This window comes from Talaromyces marneffei, chromosome 3 (assembly GCF_009556855.1).
Source record: "Talaromyces marneffei chromosome 3, complete sequence".
In the NCBI taxonomy this organism is placed as follows: domain Eukaryota; kingdom Fungi; phylum Ascomycota; class Eurotiomycetes; order Eurotiales; family Trichocomaceae; genus Talaromyces; species Talaromyces marneffei.
In genome coordinates this window covers 3,501,211-3,519,291 of record NC_072350.1, presented here as the reverse complement: position 1 = coordinate 3,519,291, position 18,081 = coordinate 3,501,211, and the positions used below count along the sequence as shown (strand labels likewise).

The window sequence follows — 18,081 nt, the reverse complement described above, 5'->3', positions numbered from 1 at the left end:
GTACGTACTGTACACTATTGTATCAACAAACTTCATCTTTCTCTTTCTTTTCAAAGTGATCAGAGAATGGAGGTTTGCGATAGCCAACCGGCTACAGCGGGAAAAGCTTCCACAGGAGCACAAACTAGAAAGCCATGTGTACGTGGCGGCATCCGTCGCTGGCTTGAAGCTACCCCATACAGCGAGCTTTTTGATCATCAAACACCAAGCGAGGATCTGTGAGTCAAGCCGAGCTTCTGATGGAAAAAGCAGGTCCTAGAGGTGGGGAGCCATTGGTCACGTGGCGTTCACGGGATTTTTGGGTTGTTCGTCCGCGGATCCACCGTTCCGCCCACAAGAAATTCGGGCCTGAAGTCAAGTCCAATGGATTCTGGAGCTAAATCGTAACTACTGAGATTAGCCTCAGCCTGGTCAACCGCCTTCGATGGATCTTCTTCCTTGGCCTTTGTAAGTAAGCAGAAAAATCACATCATTAGCCGACAGACCGGCACAAATGTGGCAGTGGATTGGCAATAGATGGATTATCTGGAAATCAGTTGCATTTGGGTAAAATTATACAAAGTGATAGTAGCAATGATTGCAGGTGCATGCTGGATGCTCGATACCCCGCGCGGGGTAGTTAGTTGTTCAGCCTTGTTAGCAAGGCTAAGATGGCTATCCCATCAATAAAAGATGTATCCCGTTCCTACGCAGTTTACATGGGCCATTCCATCATCACGCATGAGGACAAATTAAGACCGAGATTACAATCGTGCCTTCATGCTATGAAAGTGACAGGCAGAGAGAGGGTGGCGTTAGTGCAGTTCCGCGGTGGGGTGCCTCAGTTTCAAACTGAATTGACCACCAATCCTCTCGGAGACTGGCAGATACATATGGGAGACGAAGGTGTCAACTTTGACAGCCATTTCTTTGGATTCTTCACCCAGCTCTATGCGCTAGACGAAAAGGAGCCAGTGATTGCAGAGTCAGGATTTGTCCCCCTAGCTATGAACAGAAAATCAATTGCTGACAGATAGCATACAGCATCATTGCTATCGCCGGACTGGATGGACATGCGTACGGATCATGGCAGGGGAGAGGCAACCTCGGTCGGATGTGGCTCCGTGACTTTCTGTCGAAGGATCTCCCACAATGCCGCACAATGATTTACAGGTACAACTCGAGGTCGTCGAGCCATGGGGTGGATACGATCCTGGACTATGGACGGGAGCTGATGGAGGAGATCAAGAAGATTCGAAACACGGAGACGGGAGGATCCGCTTCCTGACTGATCAAGGTACTCACACGGGTCGGCTAATCATTTGAGAAGCTCCAGCGGCGACCACTTTTCGTCATTGCACACAGCTTTGGGGGCATTATCATGGCTCATGTGAGACCACCTCTATATGTTGGTGATACATGCTAACATCAACTTCCAGTGCTTGGTAAAGGCCGTCCAGACGATGGCGGAAGACCACCCAGCAATTACTTCGCTGCATCGAGCCACGTACGGCATGGTATTCCTTGGCATCCCACACAAAGGCCTTGTCGTGGAAGATATCCAGCAGATGTTGGCCGGCGATGGAAAGCATCCACGCGAGAAACTGTTGCAGCAGATCTCCAGCAAATCGGATCTACTTGTCCACCAACTAGCGGATTTCAAAAACCTGACCCGGGATCGAAAAGTGGTCAGCTTCTATGAGACGGAAGCAGACCAGACAGCTAGTCTTGGTATGTAATAGTCCGAATCTATCAAGGCATGTGTTGTTAACTATACTTATTAATAGGACACGGATTGCCAACGGTGGAAACGCACCGGGGACTTCATCACGACTGTCAGCGCCGATTCGGCTCTTCTCCAGCTTCCCGATCATGTGGAGGACAAGGTGCCGTTGCATGCAGATCACTCAATGATGGCCAAATTCGACATGCCGAGTGCGGCCTGGTATCGAACAGCGCTGGACAAGCTACGACAGTTCGCCAAAGATGCGCCTGCGGTGGTGGCGGACCGGTATACTAAGTTGCTCTGCTCCAGGGTCTTTCCGTGTACTAACCAGGGCTATATTAAGCACAGGCGCGTCACCGGCCTCAGCCATGCTCCACAGTGCCTTTTTAAGAAGGACTTGATGTTTGTGGGCCGTGAGATTATCATCAGCGCGATCACAGAAAAGCATGCAGCAATCGGCAAGCGTCACGAGCGGGTTGCATTGGTGGGATTAGCTGGTGTACTCCGGTTAGCTCTTCCTATTGGGAAAGGGTATTTGAACTGCGGCTAATACATTTATTTTCTAGCAAAACACAAATTGCTATCGAGTATTCCTATCGTGTGCGAGATGCGACACGGGGCATGTGGGTTTTTTGGATCCACGCCAGCAATGCGACGCGGTTGGAACAGGGCTTCAGCAAATCGCCACAGTTGCGGAGATTCCGGGATGGGACAATCCGAAGGCGAATATCCTGCAGCTTGTTTATCAGTGGTTGTGTGACGAGAGCAATGGCCGCTGGATGATGATGTTGGATAATGCGGATGATGATCAGATCTTTTTCTGTAGTGATGACACAGAAGTACGGGCCTCTCTTGCTACTCTCCTGGCCCAGGCAACCCACGGATCTGTCCTGATCACATCTCGAAATAGTTAGTCTAGCGGCACGGAATTTGGTCTAGACCGACGGTCTCATCATCCACGTCCATGGAGCCTATGAACGAGGTAGAATCGCTGGCCTTCTTGCGAATAAGACAACGTGGTAGCCACATTGGACAAATATCACCCTCAACAGGCACTCTTGCTTCTAAAAATGAACTTACAACCAATCAAGTCCTTGACAGATCCTCAAACAAGTCAATGACACCCCTGATCGAGTTGGAATATTTGCTCCTCGATCCCGGGGCTCAGGAATTATGAACTATCAGCCGGTCCAGCCCACTATAGTGCTAAAGAGCCCCCCATTCAATACCCAACTCGGCCTATGGGATAAGACAAGATACTTTATAGGCTTGGTCCATTCTATGGTCCTTATACCTGACTACGTACTCTAGTGAGTGAAGGCCCTTTCAGAGTTTATATTTGTATGGAGCCTCGGCTGGCAGATGATATCGGGGGTGGGCCATTGACAATGTAACAGGGAGGGCTGACATATGATCGGCGTGCTGTGGCACCTTGGGGTGTTATGGTATATATAAGACTTGTTTATTCCTATCCTATCTCACTCTCGAAAGCTTCACAAGCAACTAGAGCATTTCATAAATAATAATACACTCATTAATCAACATGAAGTTCTTACCCTCCCTCATTGTCTTCGGTCTTTCTGCCCAGGCTCTTGCGAGCCCTTACGTTGATCACTACGCTACCAAGGACCAGCATGATCTTAAAGATTACAAGTCCGTCATCGAAGATATTAGCCAGGCTGTGAAACAGTTCAACACGGATATTAATAACTACGGGGGCGGTGATATCTCACCCCTTCTCACTGACTTGAATACTATTATCCAAGTCATTACGCAAGGGATTCAGAAACTGCAATCTCAACCTTCCCTTCTTGAGATGGAGGCCGGTATCCTTCTTATCGCTGTTCAGGGAGTAAAGGGACAGATTCTATCGGCTATCGAAGCTCTTATCCGTAGTAAGGAGCTTCTTGTTACTGGCGGTTTTGGTTCTGAGATTCTGCAGTGTCTTCAGAAACTGCAGCAGGTTGCCATGCAATTCGGTGGCGTGGTCTCCCCGAAGATTCCCTACGGCGAAGTCGGAGACACGTATCAACAGGTCTCCGATCAGATCATGCAGGCCATCCAGAGAGCTATTGATGACTTCTCCCCTGGCCCTGGCCCTGGCCCCACCTCTACCAGCTCTAAAGGCTACTATTGTTGGCCTTGGATTTCATCCTATGCCTACTGATACCGCCGGCCGGCGGTGCTATCGCCTCTAGTAATTTACCTGCCGTCCCTACTTTCACTGGTGCTGCCAGCGCTAACCAGGTTAGTGGTGTGGGTTGGTCTTGCTGCTGGTCTCCTTGCTGTCCTTGCCTTTTGAAAATTCCTTGCCTTTTAACTTTTGCTTCAAGTAAACAGCATACATGAGGAGAAATAGGGTTTTTTGCGGAAGGTTTGCTCTGAAAAGATTTTACATATTGCCAATGTACATGTAATAGTCAAGATACTGATAGTATACTCTATGTGATGATGCCGGCACCGGAATAGGAGAAACTTCGAGACTACGCGTCGCGTCACGGTGGGGAGGCGACGCGACGGGTACCAGACGAGTACCGTATGGACTTACCACGCTTCCTGTACGGAGTACCCCAACTTGAGTGAGAAAATATTAACATTCATTACCCGGTAGTATGTGCTGATGATGAGAGCCCTCAGTAATCCTCAGTCTCCACTTCTTCATCACGCTCGCGGATCAAGATAAATATTTAATTAAGCCTGAGCAGCGAGACCAATCTGGGGTGTTGGCTTGCCGAGGAAAACAACGAATTGGTTTTTGAGGAAGACATCACCGAGAACCATTAAGACCACCGTTGGACTGTATACCGTCGAAGCCAGTGCCGTCGCCAAGGGGAGCAAAATTTATGTACATAGTACGTACTTACCAGAAACTTTAGCACCGTAGTTACCAACCTTAATAATGAAGGTTAGAATCGCCATTAAAAATTATACCACCTAACAAACAAGCGTACCGATCCGATGATGTGGGAAGTATGGTTTCGTAATAGAGATCTGAGCACACTGACCTTCCACACTGCAATACATATATAGGTTAGTACTAACTAACTAGTTAGTTAACTAGTTAACCTTAATAATTTAATTAGGTAAGTGGATATGAATTCTAACCAATAAGAGAATAGAATTTTTTACTAATATCTAGAACCCTAGCTATTTAATTAATTCCTACTGTCGATAAGTTAATGATATAGGCCCAGGTAAGGCTGGTCAAGCTTGCCTAAAAAGAGAAACTCGGCGCTAGTAGCTAGATCCGTCATAGTACGTAGTGTGAGCCAAACCTGGCTGAGCTCCTGTCAGCTTCGTCACCACCCGGCAGTATACTCGCTTCATTGGGAACCAACTAACATAGTTATCACAATAACTAGTTATTAAGTATAGCTTATTAATAGACTAATAGATAGTTAAATAAAAAGAATAATTTAGCAAAGCGGCGGGAGACTTGGCCAAAATGGGAACCGTCAATCGCTGCATTGCAGATCGATATCTAGGTAGATATATAGAACAATCCAAGATCCGAAATGGCTCAGATAAATTAATTATACAAACACCTCAAAGACATTCTCACTAATCTGGGTGAGTGTCGTGCAAACCGCTAACAGATTTCCCCTTGTCTGATAGTGACATGGTAGTATCATCGGGGCGGCAAGTCATGCATTTTGAAAAGAGCACTGGACTTTACAGGCTCCGATGTTCTCAATACTCTCAAAGGCTGACGGTTGCAGAATCGCGAATTAGTATTTCATATCGTACAGTTGTCTTTTCCGAATCGACAAGTAATTGTCGTAAAAATCCCGAATAAGGCAGACTAGATTCTCTCGCTGATGTTGATTGCTGCCCTGCATCCGGTTCGAATAATATTCACCAAAGGATCATATGGCTTCGCTTCCTTGGAGTCATTTTCAACGGCATGGTCTAAGTGTTCCAGCTCCTCATCACGAGTTTTCCTCAATAGCGCTAACAGGTCCTTGATTTCTTCATCCACCTCTTCTCCGCGTTGTTCGGCTTCCTTCATCCACCCCATGATTGTGCTGACTTGTTCATTATAATGCGTCCCGATTTCCGTCTCCACTGCCTCAGTGCATGCCATTGCTGCCTCTCGTCCCATGACCGCTGTCGACCAACCTAGGAAAGTTGCAGCGACTTCCCAGACCGGATACATGGCCGTGGGCCGCACTTGATGCTTCGCTACCAAGTGATTGAAATTGGCAAAATGTACAGCTTCCTGATCATACATATGCTTCATCAACGATCGTAGATGGGGATGCGATCGTACGATAGGCGGCTTTTGCGCTGCATATATCAGTGTTGCAGCGAGTTCCCCAGCTTGGTTCACTCGCAGCGCGCGATCAAGATACTCTCTTTGTGCTCGGGAGAGAACATATCGGGGCTTGGTAGATGGGGACGAGTGGTTTTGTTCGACGGGGTCCAAAGACTCTGGGGCGTCCTTTGTTGAAGACCTCGCACTAAAAAAGAAACGTCGACGATGGGAGCGGCGAAGGGTGATGGGAGCAAGGAAATCCAAGTACAATGGCGTTTGAGCGGAAAGAGCAGCGTTGGGGAGTCGAAGAGAGCGGCACCTCAATGGGTTCGCAGCGGCGTGCATGTTGATTGTCTCCTATTGTGCAAGGTACAATATAGTAATCTCCTCTAGTTGAATTGGAAATAATAGCTCTATTGTTGTTGTATTGTTGTGGTGGTCCGTATACCTCATGACGGTGATCGGGGAAGGTTGCGGGCGGCGGAGACTTGCCGTAGGTACTTGCGTTTTGGCCAAGACTTGGATGCCTTGCTGCCTGAGACCGCTTCCCAACGTCCAAGTCAAACGTCGAATGTTTGACAGTCTTGAATGTTCATTGTTTTGCGACAGCTTTGTCCCCTCCATCTAGGACACTCCCACCCTGTGAAAACCGCCATCTTGGCGACTGTGTCTCAAGTACTTTCATACAGGGAATTCACTTGTTGGGTATTTATATTGAATCGCCCGTCAAAATCTCGCTCCTTCCCTTCGACGGGTTGCCTTGCGCTGGACAGCAACATCTACACTCTGGCGCTGCTTTATTTCCATTCTCACATTCGACCTCTAAGCAATCAAGTTGTTTGTTGCAGCTGCAACCATCAAGATGGCTAGTCTCGATGACGAACTGCTCGCTCTGGCTGGCGACTCTTCTGATGAAGAGAACGCCTCCCCGCCAGCCAAACCCGATGCGACTTCTCCTCAATCTCCCCTCGCTGATAGAGAGGTGGACGAGGAAGATGACGACGGCGACGAAGAAAAGGGCGAATACAAAGAATCGCCACCCAAAAAATCAAAGGAGATGGCACGCAAGGGTGTTGCTAAGTCTGTGAAAGCCTCGAAACCTGCGAGACGGCCGAGGAAACAGAAGCGAGATGAATCTGGCGAGGAAGGTGAACTGTAAGTTCTGTCTGTCATTCTCACTACAGCCTGATTTATATAAGTTTTTGTGTTCTTATCATATTTGCTGTTACTTTAGATCTGCGGTTGAGTCGCTGGCATCAGAGCGCTCTGCCAGCATGTCGGAGTCCGAACCTGATGAAGCAAATTTGAAAATCGACGGCGATGGACCTATTTTCCCATATGAGAAGTTGTACTACTCGGCCAACGACAAGAAGGAGATTATGGCTCTTCCCGAAATTGAACGAGAACAGATATTGTCAGAGCGTTCCCAGCAAGTTGATCGCCACAACCAAGATTTAGTCCTACGTCGTCTTCTTGCGTCCCGCGAGCGCGAACAAGCACGCTCCGAATCGAGATCGAAACGCAAAGCTAGCACTACTGATATAGAAGAAGGCCAACGCAAGAGTTCCCGTCAAAAGACTACATTAGGCGGACGCCGAGTTGGAGAAACTTCTGACGCAATCGAGGCATATAAGCGACAGAGAGAACAGAAGGGCAAGCGTGATGAGCAACGTCGTCGGGATGCAGATGCGCGACAGGCCCGCGGCCGCAGCTCGTCTCACGAAGAGGGAGCATACTCAGACGTTGACGCTGAAGGTGAGAGCGAGGCAGAGTACGAGGATAAAGCACGCCGCACTCCACCTAAGCAACCCGACATTCCCAAGGATGACCCACCTGCCACTCTCAAGGACATCCAGCGAGTGCGCGTGGGCCGAAGTAACTTTGCCAGCGTCTGTTTCCATCCTACGTTTTCGACGTCTCTCACAAATTGCTTCACCCGAGTCAACATTGGACCGAATCGAGATACGGGGCTGAATGAGTATCGTATCTGTATTATCAAGAGTACGTGCTATTTCTATTCTTTTATCATGATGTTTCGACTGATGCTTTATAGACTTCACCAAAGGGCGACCCTATGCGATCGAAGGAGCGAATGGTCGGACCTACGTGACAGACCAATATGCTGTTCTTGCACATGGCAAAGCTGAGCGCGAGTTTCCATTCATCCAATGCTCAGACTCTCCTTTCACAGAGGTTTGTATTCAATCACTCGTACATAACGGAGTCCTACTGACTGTACCTCAGACTGAGTTCAACCGCTGGCGCCAGACCATGGTCGTCGAGGACTGCAAGGTACCCACCAAGTCCATGCTTGCTGCTAAAGTCGTCGACATCAACAACCTTATCAACTATAAATTCACACCAGAAGAGCTAGAAGAGAAATTACGGAAACAAGGAGCTGATAACGCGAACGAGAAACTTCTTAAACGTTTTGAGTTGGAAAGAAAGCTGAACGAAGCCATCGCGCAGGGAAATGATGATGAAGTGGCGAATCTTCAGGCTCAGCTCGCCAAAGAAACCACTTCCAAACTTGCTTTCAACGGATCCCTCCACAAACCACGTCCTGAGAAGCAGCAGACCCCAGAGCAGCGGCTGGCCGAGCTCAACCGCCGAAACCAGAAACTCAACAGCGAGAATGTCCGTCGTGCACAGCTTGAAGAGCGACGCATGAATCGCAAGAATGCAGCAGCTGTGGCCCGCGGAGAAGCCACAGCAGATCCGTTTGCTCGCGTTAAGACTCGCGCAAAAACTTACCATGATGTTAATTCAGGTGTAAACAGCACGCCCAACAAAGAAAATACTGCTGATGCCGGCAAGGGAACGCCCGCGCCAAAGTCCGAATCTCCCTCCGCATCTCAAATCAGCAATACGCCTACCAAGATCCAGTCCAAGCCGAAAGGCATTGCTGTCATTCGCCATCGAAATATGGACGATGATAACATTGCCGCTCTGGACTTGGATCTAGATGGTGATCTCGATCTTGGCTTTTAACCGCGTTTTCTTACTTTTCTTTTCGTCTTTTCGTGCTCATTGGATCAGATCTCGGAGGACTTTGGATTCGGACACCTCTAATCTCTACACATCCTTATTCCTACTACCGTACATGATAAACCTAAACACGCCTCCGATATCTATTATCTCTGTCTCACGATTATCTATATTTTTTTGTACATTAGAAGCATCTATCCAAGTGGTTATTCAGTTGTGGTTAGAGGAGCAGCATTACAGAACAGGAGTTCATTTGGCGCATAAGACAGAGGGGTGGCTGTTGCTAGTTATGTCATTTCCATGATATGGCTCTCCAGTCGTTTTGTTTCACATACCCACCAAAAAATCAGGATAGGCATCCAAAAATTAATCTAGATTCTTCAATCATACATATCATAGAATGTAGTTCAACTGTCTTCATGTCGTGAATATTTCGCGGTTTACTATAGTGGTGCTTATCAGCACGTGAACCCTAATTGATCTCGCGCGGATAAGAACGCGGGTTACGCGGCGCGTCTTTAACATAACTCAACCCGACGTGCTTCACTTGCTGTAAGGAACATCCTATCCACTTCACAAAGTACTCTTTTAACAATTGACGACCCGTTCTACTCTCGGGACCATGGAATAATAAACAACAGAATCTGCGACAAATTCATTTGAGCATTTTATTTACACTGCACATCAAGCATGTCTGCTCAATCAACTCCGCGCTCGACGCGCTCTGTGTCCGTGGGCGCCTCCCCAACACATATGCTCACTCCAGGCCAAAAAATCAAGGCTATGCTTGCGCAGTTTGACAGCGATTCGGAGTCAGAAAATGTTACGACTACTTCTAAAACACATCGAATTGCGGCTCCTAATTTCACTACTGGTGTTTCGAAAAATATCGCTCCAGCCGTTGACGAAGAGGACGATGAGGACGAAGATACTACAATTCTTGTACCAAGAGGGCGAATGGCCGCCCGAATGCAGGGTCTTCAAAATACAGAAGTATCATGGCCTTCCGAACCTATAGAAGCAGCTTACGAAAGAGTAACAAAGACTCTACACCTACCATCTGCTGATCCCACATCCAACAAAGCTCAGTCCTCGGATGAATATCAATCATCGGAAGATGAAATGCCCAATACTGCACCTACCAGACGCCGTCTCTTGAACACGAAAGAACGTCAATTGAATAATAGTACGACAGAAAACCATGAGCCTTGGAATCAACATTCTGCGCGATCGGAATCTCCGTTATTTGTGGAGGAAGACAGCGACACAGTACCCAGAATAGAGAATAATACTTCTACCGAGGAACCGAAAGATGCACGATTTCTTGCTCTTATTGAGCGAAAACGTAAGGAACGGCAAGAAAGAGAAAGAATTGAAGCTGAGAAGAAAGCTTCGAGAGTAGAGAAGATGAAGCAGTTCGGCACTGAGTTTGTTGCCAGTGATGAAAGTGACGAAGACCCAGAGAATGCCAAACAACTAACTCAACCATCCCGACCAGCTCGCAAAGCAAGTAAAAAGGCTTTGGAAGAAATGGCACGAGAGACGCAACGACTGAGCCGAAATAGGCAACTCGCTTATCAACCACGAGTCAAGCGCAAGATTACCATAGACAGTTTCGTGGCCCTGATGAATTCACACAAAATCGAACAACCCTCTGAACCGACAGATGAGGTATCTTCGAGTTCCGCTCCCTCATCTGAGACTGATGGGAATAAGCAAAAGGAAACTCCGCCAACATCACCCGCAGAAACCAGTTTCGACGAACAAAAACATGTTCACGTTCGGCCTTTGGATTCACCTCAGCTGGCCACCAGCAAAGCACATAAAGTGCCAAATGAGTCTCGAGTTCGAGTTCGCCTGTCTCGTGAAGAGGTCGCCAAACGTCAGGATGACGAACCTGATGATGACTTGGAGATCATCACGTCGCCTAGTAAATGCCGAAAGGCAGCCATTTTCGAGAATCTCCGGTCAAAGAATCTGAGTGAAAATCAAACAATGCTCAAGCTCAAATTGCTTGCCCGTTTGACGTCGGCAACAAGTCGTACAAAATCCATGAGCCCTGCTGAGCTCTCTGCCATGTTGCAACTTAAAGCTCGACAGCAAGCACTTCGCGAAAGGCAAGAGAGGATCGAAGAACTCAGAGCCCAGGGTATTGTGATTGAAACTGCGGAAGAACGAGAAGCCATTGAGGCAGACATCGAGGATTTGATGGAGAGGGCTAGGCAAGAGGCCGATGCGATCGCTCGTCGCGAGAAGGCTGCTCGCGGAAACAACCCTGGAGTCAGCGATGACGAAGATGAAGATGATTACGACTACGCCCTTTCCGGCTCAGAGGATGAGGACGAAGGTGGAATGGAAGAAGATGTTGAATCTGCAGAAGAGGGAGACAGTGAAGAAGAACTGGAGGAAGAGTTGGAGGCAGAAATAGATCATCCAGTCCAGGGGCTGGTCGACAACGAAACGGATGTGGCGGAAGAGTCATCTCATGAGGATGAGGAGATTGTAACACATGGCATTCGAGGCAGACGTCCTAGAAGGGTGGTCACCGACGATGAGGAAGACGATGAAGCAAGCGAAATGAACCCGACAGCTGTGCAGGAACCAAAGACGCCTGCAAGATCAATAGCTGCTTCTGTTGGCTCGGCCCAACGACCGCAGTTTCCTGACATGCCAGGATCCTCCACGTTCACAATGAGCCTTACCCAGGCGTTCGCCGGAACCATCGCAGAGGATCAGTCAGATGGCGAAGAGGACTCGTTCAAGGTTCTGCAAAGCCTTCCAGATCCTGGATTGCCGAATTTCCAACAAATGGCCGTCGACTCTCAGGTTGAGGTTGAGGTTGAGGTCAAGGATAGTCAAGACCAGCGTCGTGGATCAATCGACTTGTTTGCCGGTTACACGCAGTCTAGTTCTCGTGTGCCGGAGTCCCCGGGACCGAACTGGTCACAGTACTCACAAATGCCGGAGCCCACTCAAGATATAGGCTTTGTATACTCACCCATTGATGTGTCTAAGCGATTTGTCGAACCGCCAGTCTCAACTATCGATACAGTTATACTTCCAGCGAACGAATCGCCCGTCATGCGCAAGAAAGGTCGACTCCTCCAACGCGGCCGGCCTGCTCATCTATCGGATGACGAAGGCGGCGATTTTGAAATCAAAGCTAGCGCATTTGATGTGATGAAAAAGGCGTCCAAGCAAAAGAGTAAGGCAGCTATTACGTTCGACAAGTCGAACAGCAAGGCCAAAGATCACATTGATGAGGCTGCTGAGGAATCCGAGGATGAATATGCAGGTTTGGGTGGTGCTAGTGATGATGATAACGGGGAAGAAGATGAACTTGACCGGGAGATGATCAACGATGACAGTGGCGAGGTTGTTGACGAGAAGGAACTGGCGGCTTTGAATGCGTGAGTAGTCTCTCTGGACGGGTTATGAACGATTACTAATGGATGCAAAACAGGAACCATCAACGTACTATGGATGAGAAACAAGTCTCCAAACTGCTGAAAGATATCACAACTGGAGCTCTGCGGCGTAGGCGGGGAGCGGACGATGATCTGGACTTGGACGATTCAGATGATGAACGCCTGGCTCGACGAAGAGCCAAGCAGCGTGAATTTGCCAAAATGCGCAAAGCCTTGCTTGCTGACGAGAAAGTCAATGAGATCGCCAGTAATCCAAAGAAACAAGCATTCTTTAAGGCACTTGAAGATCGCGATGATGACGATGAGATGGAATTCGAGTTTGATAACGGCACTGATTCCAAGGAAGAGTCTTTCCAGGATAATCAGAACGAAGAACAGCCTGCCGGCACAAACGCAGGTGGAGAATCAGAAAAAGCATCTCACAAACGCAAACGACCTCTCGAACCTACTCCTGAAGATGTTTCCAACAGACCTCCACCACACCTCCGACGCACTGCAGCTAATGTCTCACGCAAACCATCTACTCTCGCAGAGATTCGAGAAACCCTGTCCTTCCTGACAGCAACGCCTGAGTACGACTCGTTCCATGAGGACGCATCTATCGAAGAAGAAATCGTCTATAGCACCGATAAGGCCAACTCTGGGGATGAAACTGAGAACGATGCAGAACCCAGTAGAAAATCCTCCACAGATGGATTTGCAATTCCGCCAAACCCACGCCGGACTCGTGGTCCGATTGTTGACCGTCTGGCTCTTCAACGTGCTTCGTCGTCCAACTCTGCACGCGCTGGCGCCAAACCGGCCTTTGTAACTAGTAATACATCATCCTGGGATACGGCCAATGTTGGATTCCGTCCACCACCTCTACTTCGTCGTGCAACATCCTCGTGGTCGACATCCGACAGCTCGTCATCCTTCTCAACAACTGGCACTAAGAAATCGGCTTCTGGTCCCAAACCAGGGTTGTCCAATTCTAACAAGGGTTCGGTCAATTATTACACTGCCGCCCGAGAACGTGAGAGGGAACGTGATTTGAGATTGAAGGAGCGTGGTGGTGGTAGTAAAATTACTGCCACCAAAATCGCGCAGTTGCAGAAGCAATCGTTAGAAAATGGTTTGTTAGCATGGTCAAAGAAGGGTTCTGGGTTTGAAGTTTGATTATTTGATTGAAGTTTTTTTGGCGCTTGCTCTTATGGCGTTAAGATGGACATACGGAGTTTGTGTTGTAAACGAGTTTGACATTGTTTAGAACAGTACAGTGTTGTTTTGGGGTATTCTTGTTTATTTGTTTGTTTTTATAGCTGTACATGGAGTTTGAAGGGCGTCAGAGATAACGATACTATATAGCCATGAAATGAAATCTATCAATCAAGACCTTTTAATCCTGCCACACAATACAACATCCTCCCCAAACGGATGCCATTTAACATCCGTAAGTCTTGAAGCGGGTATCGCACATCCATAACTATCAACACGTCTCTGAGGCGATACTACCACACCCCCTTGGCCCAGCCAGGTAGGGGCAATAGTCACAATGACCGAGTCAATCAGAGCACTATACCGCTGTTCTGAAAGAAGGGAGTTGATAATCGATCCGCCGCCTTCGATCATTATGCTTTTGATGTTTTCTTTTGTTGCTAGGACGTTGAGAATGACGTTCCAGTCAAAGTGTTGATGCGCAGCGTCCACGCTATCATCAGGATTATTGCTGGTAACTGTGTCCAAGGCAATGTATTTTCCGCCGTATTTCTCCAGAAGCTCTCGAGCTTCATCAGGCGGAGACGTTAATTTTGATATGATGACGAACGGCGCTTTACCTTTGCCCTGTTTGACTAATGCAATGATCTTACGAGATTCACGGGGCTCCCATCTGGCATTTGGGTCAATGATTATAGGCCTCGGCTGATGTAACGATGCTTGCCGTTGTCGTATATTCTCCATCTGAACTCGATCAATATGATTCTGAAATGGCCGTAATTGCTCCGGTGACGCCTGCGAACTGTCGACGGCTTTCGTAAGATCTTTCAATTCCAAGTTTGATGATGCCTCAACTGCCAGTGCCTGAATGGCAGGATCAGGTGGTGGGCTGGTCTGTTCTTCATATCCACTTGCGCCTTCAATGCGGCAGTTGAGGCCGGGATCATCTGCGATTGCAGTCCCGACACCAATGAGGATTGCTTCATGACGGAAGCGGAGGTAGTGCGTCATTGCTTTTGATTGAGGTCCAGATAGTGTAGTGCGCACACCCGGTGCTAAGGAAAGAGAAGAGTCAAGAGATGTGGCGAATGTGAGTGTTGTAAATGGCCGGGATAATTCATCTTGCTTTGTGGTGTCCTTGTCATCTGGGAGTGGAGGCAGATAAGAGTCGAGGAACGGCCGTGATGATGGTGGGAAATGTAGAGTGTCGCGGGGGTAGGATGACATTTTTCCAAGCTCGTGCATGGTCACTTGACGGGTTATCGTGTCATTCACAGCTGCCAAGGTTAACACAGGTGCTCAGCAACAAAGATGGATGGTTTGTTGATACGGTTTGGTTTGATAGAAGCTCAAATTAAAAATATATCCTCAGAGCTCAACTATGCAAGAACACAGAGCTTCAAAGTTGTGTGCAAGAATTGAGTAGCTGGCTAATATTCTAATATTCCCGCATAAGTAGTCACTATTCATGAATTCCTCAATTGAGACCTGTAAGTATTAAGCAACGAGAACTATTGCAGGTCAGTGGGTGCCTATCTCAGATGTTCGACATCGGGAAAGTTGACCGCGACAACCGAGCTAGTCTGCATATGGTTAGCGCTATCACTGTCTCAATTCGGTAACCCTAAATAACCCTACTATGAGTATATGGTATTGTACCCTCGGAGGGCCTTGGGAGGAAGAACTAAAGGAATCAGAGGGATAGTGAATCCGATCAATGCCAGGACACTATGACCCCCAACCCAATCCGGGATTTGCGCCCTCGCGAGGTACCTCATTATCTACTTCGTCCGAGAGCTGATCTTCTCCAACGGAGTTACCGGGACTGCTAACTCCATACTGACCGGCAAGCGAGGATCAGGAGAGTTACACCATTTCATTATTTCAATGTTTCAACGTTGCCTGCCATCCTACTCACTGTTTTCTCTTGATATTTGAGTGTGGCGAATTAAACCGGTGGGCTCTACTCTTAAAGCTTGGTTGATATTTGTCGTGAAGAACGGTGAGCTTAAATTAAAAGGCAAGTATACGATCTTGATAAAGATAAATTTAGAGAGAGAAAGATGATATCTTGAAATTATAAATTTGATATAACGAGTGATACTTTGTTGTTAACAACCTAAATTGGTGAATAGAGAAGATACTCGAATACCGATCCAGTTGGCTCCATGCAGAGGCACAAATTCAACTACCCTACCACGGCAAAATGCCTCCATCAATGTCAAGCATGCCATTCTTCGCAATGTCCTCGTCCCTCTTCCCCAAAACAACATTAGCGAGCTCAAGGGCTGGCTCCTTGGGGTCCCTTGCACCACCCTTCTTCCGCATTTCATAACCCTGCGGTCCACTCAAGTTGGAAACGCACCAACCCGGGTTGAAAGCTGCCACCTTGCACCAATCCTCGTAGTTGCGGCGGTGACAAGCAGCAAGCATGTTCAGGGCTGCCTTACTCATACGGTATGACTCACCACGGAGTTTGTCAAACTTGAAGGTAGGGTCCAGGCGTGTTGTGATAGAGCCCATCTCGGACGAGACGTAGATGATGTAAGGTCTGGCCGACTTTCGAAGCAAAGGCTCCAGCGTTTCTGTAACGATTTGCTGCGCGAAGACGTTGGTGTCGAAGGTCTGACGCAGCGCCGTCAGCTGGTCCACCTGTTGGTAGACGATGATGCCGGCGTTGTTGATGAGAACGTCCAGCCTGCCGAACTTGGTTTCGATCTCGGTCTTGGCGGACTGGATCGACTGTTGGTCGCAGACGTCGAGCTGTATGACGGAGATTGGGCTCTTCAAGGATGGCCCATAGGTTGACTGCAGGTCAGCCAGAGCTTTCTGGCCTTTGTCAACCGAGCGGCTGGCCAGCAAGACATGAAAATCAGTCGAGGTGACGGACAGAGCAGCCACCGTCTCGTAGCCGATGCCACTGCTCGCACCTAGGAAATGAGCTTTAGCCGGCCGACTTTGGAGGATATTTCAACTTACCAGTGACGAGTATGACAGTCTTGTCGGTTGCCATGGTTTGTATAATTTGGGATCGCTTGCCAAGGGAGTGCGGTGTAAGCTTGAAGGCCAGTTCGATATTTGTAAATGTTTGCACAGCCAAGAGATGACAGTCTTTGCATTGCTTGAGACTTCCAAGATAGAGTCAACAGAAGGTCGAATTTGGCCCAAAATATAACCCTAGACATTCCAGCAGATGGTTATCTCCGTATATCGTCCAAATTCGCAAAACCCGTTAACTCCATAGGTATATCATCCCCAGACAAGGCCTACGAAAGACATCGAAAGACGATAGGCCGCCCGATGCATTCGCTGTACGAGCCTGCAGGGTGTTCGGCCGTTCTAGTCCGAAGTCAAATGGAAGAATAGGGGTGTGTAGAATGACGAAGAAAAGCAACGTATAACTACCCTTGGGGTATAGAATGAAGATTTATGTATAACTTGGAGAAATACAGACTTTCTTCTATGGACTAATCAAATCAAAATATTTAGCGATCTTCTTTAGAAATAATTTTACCTGTATATCTCCAACATACAATAGACATTCCATGCATGTGTTTCACATTAGATTCTTCCCTTATTACCAGTAGGTTCATCAAAATCCGCCGGCCTGGCAATTTTGTCGTAGGATATCATGTCGCCCGAGGGAGCTATGCAGGCAATGTTGAAGCGGCCGATCGCCCTCAAACTCGTGTGGTTGTAGGCTTGTAGCACTGGGACAGATTTAGGGTTGTCATGGCCGTTACCTAGGTAACATCCTTCACCGCCGCCTGATACACTACACTCGGGGATTTGTTTCAAACCGCGTCAAATCGGTCAATATGGGCCAATATGAGCTCGCACTCGAAGCGTTGCACTCCTTGAAGCCTGGAGAAAAGCCTAATGTTAGTTTGGTAGCAAGAACATACTATGTATGGTGTTGACCCTTCAAATCTGTCAAAGCGTTTTCGCGGGTCTACGGGCTCGACAGAAGCACAATACAACAACCAACGATTACTGAGCAAGGAGCAATCGAGAGCGCTTATAAAATGGATAAATCAACTCACTAAGCGCGGCCTGCCACCTACGAATTCCATGCTGGAGAACTTTGCAAGGGAGATATCCGGTAAAGAGCCTGGCAAAAACTGGGCCTCGCGCTGGATAAAGGCTCATTCGGATGAGGTCATTTCTCGCTATTCCGAAGGCCTCGATTCGGATGGAAAAAAGGCAGATTCGGAGTATAAATATGCGTTATATTGTGAGCTTATTGGCCGGAAAATCGAGCAATATAACCTCATGCCGGAGCAAATCTATAGTATGGATGAAAAGGGCTTCATGCTTGGAGTAAGCACAAAAGAGAAAAGAATCTTTACTCGGCGCAAATATGAGCAAGGAGGATACAAGCAACACCTACAGGATGGGAATCAGGAGTGGGTAAATACAATTGGGTGTATTTGTGCCAATGGGAGCGCCATATCACCTGCTCTGATTTATCTGGCCAAATCAGGCAATGTACAGGATTCATGGCTTCA

The 18,081-nt window shown here is 47.9% G+C and overlaps 8 protein-coding genes across 8 annotated transcripts; 5 read left to right on the top strand and 3 right to left on the bottom strand.

Annotated features, from left to right (window-relative positions):
* Positions 1-650: 650 nt before the first annotated feature.
* Positions 651-1,267, top strand: EYB26_005014 (uncharacterized protein; the record flags this gene model as incomplete). Its single annotated transcript, XM_054264304.1, has 2 exons — positions 651-964; positions 1,024-1,267. 2 exons carry the CDS (start codon positions 651-653, stop codon positions 1,265-1,267), a joined length of 558 nt encoding a protein of 185 aa, XP_054120279.1.
* A 93-nt stretch (positions 1,268-1,360) lies between these two features.
* EYB26_005013 (uncharacterized protein) lies at positions 1,361-2,624 on the top strand (the record flags this gene model as incomplete). The annotated part of the gene is made up of 7 exons (XM_054264303.1): positions 1,361-1,369; positions 1,419-1,710; positions 1,767-1,990; positions 2,049-2,212; positions 2,272-2,303; positions 2,375-2,544; positions 2,616-2,624. 7 exons carry the CDS (start codon positions 1,361-1,363, stop codon positions 2,622-2,624), a joined length of 900 nt encoding a protein of 299 aa, XP_054120278.1.
* A 624-nt stretch (positions 2,625-3,248) lies between these two features.
* EYB26_005012 (uncharacterized protein) lies at positions 3,249-3,872 on the top strand (the record flags this gene model as incomplete). Its single annotated transcript, XM_054264302.1, has 1 exon — positions 3,249-3,872. The coding sequence occupies one exon, from the start codon at positions 3,249-3,251 to the stop codon at positions 3,870-3,872; it is 624 nt and encodes a 207-aa protein (XP_054120277.1).
* Positions 3,873-5,507: 1,635 nt separating this feature from the next.
* EYB26_005011 (uncharacterized protein) lies at positions 5,508-6,305 on the bottom strand (the record flags this gene model as incomplete). The annotated part of the gene is made up of 1 exon (XM_054264301.1): positions 5,508-6,305. One exon carries the CDS (start codon positions 6,303-6,305, stop codon positions 5,508-5,510), a length of 798 nt encoding a protein of 265 aa, XP_054120276.1.
* Positions 6,306-6,822: 517 nt separating this feature from the next.
* EYB26_005010 (uncharacterized protein) lies at positions 6,823-8,951 on the top strand (the record flags this gene model as incomplete). The annotated part of the gene is made up of 4 exons (XM_054264300.1): positions 6,823-7,115; positions 7,195-7,961; positions 8,014-8,153; positions 8,205-8,951. The coding sequence occupies 4 exons, from the start codon at positions 6,823-6,825 to the stop codon at positions 8,949-8,951; spliced, it is 1,947 nt and encodes a 648-aa protein (XP_054120275.1).
* A 687-nt stretch (positions 8,952-9,638) lies between these two features.
* On the top strand, positions 9,639-13,534 carry EYB26_005009 (uncharacterized protein; the record flags this gene model as incomplete). Its single annotated transcript, XM_054264299.1, has 2 exons — positions 9,639-12,358; positions 12,412-13,534. 2 exons carry the CDS (start codon positions 9,639-9,641, stop codon positions 13,532-13,534), a joined length of 3,843 nt encoding a protein of 1,280 aa, XP_054120274.1.
* A 210-nt stretch (positions 13,535-13,744) lies between these two features.
* Positions 13,745-14,800, bottom strand: EYB26_005008 (uncharacterized protein; the record flags this gene model as incomplete). The annotated part of the gene is made up of 1 exon (XM_054264298.1): positions 13,745-14,800. The coding sequence occupies one exon, from the start codon at positions 14,798-14,800 to the stop codon at positions 13,745-13,747; it is 1,056 nt and encodes a 351-aa protein (XP_054120273.1).
* Positions 14,801-15,766: 966 nt separating this feature from the next.
* Positions 15,767-16,586, bottom strand: EYB26_005007 (uncharacterized protein; the record flags this gene model as incomplete). Its single annotated transcript, XM_054264297.1, has 2 exons — positions 15,767-16,503; positions 16,553-16,586. 2 exons carry the CDS (start codon positions 16,584-16,586, stop codon positions 15,767-15,769), a joined length of 771 nt encoding a protein of 256 aa, XP_054120272.1.
* Between the last annotated feature and the right edge of the window lie 1,495 nt (positions 16,587-18,081).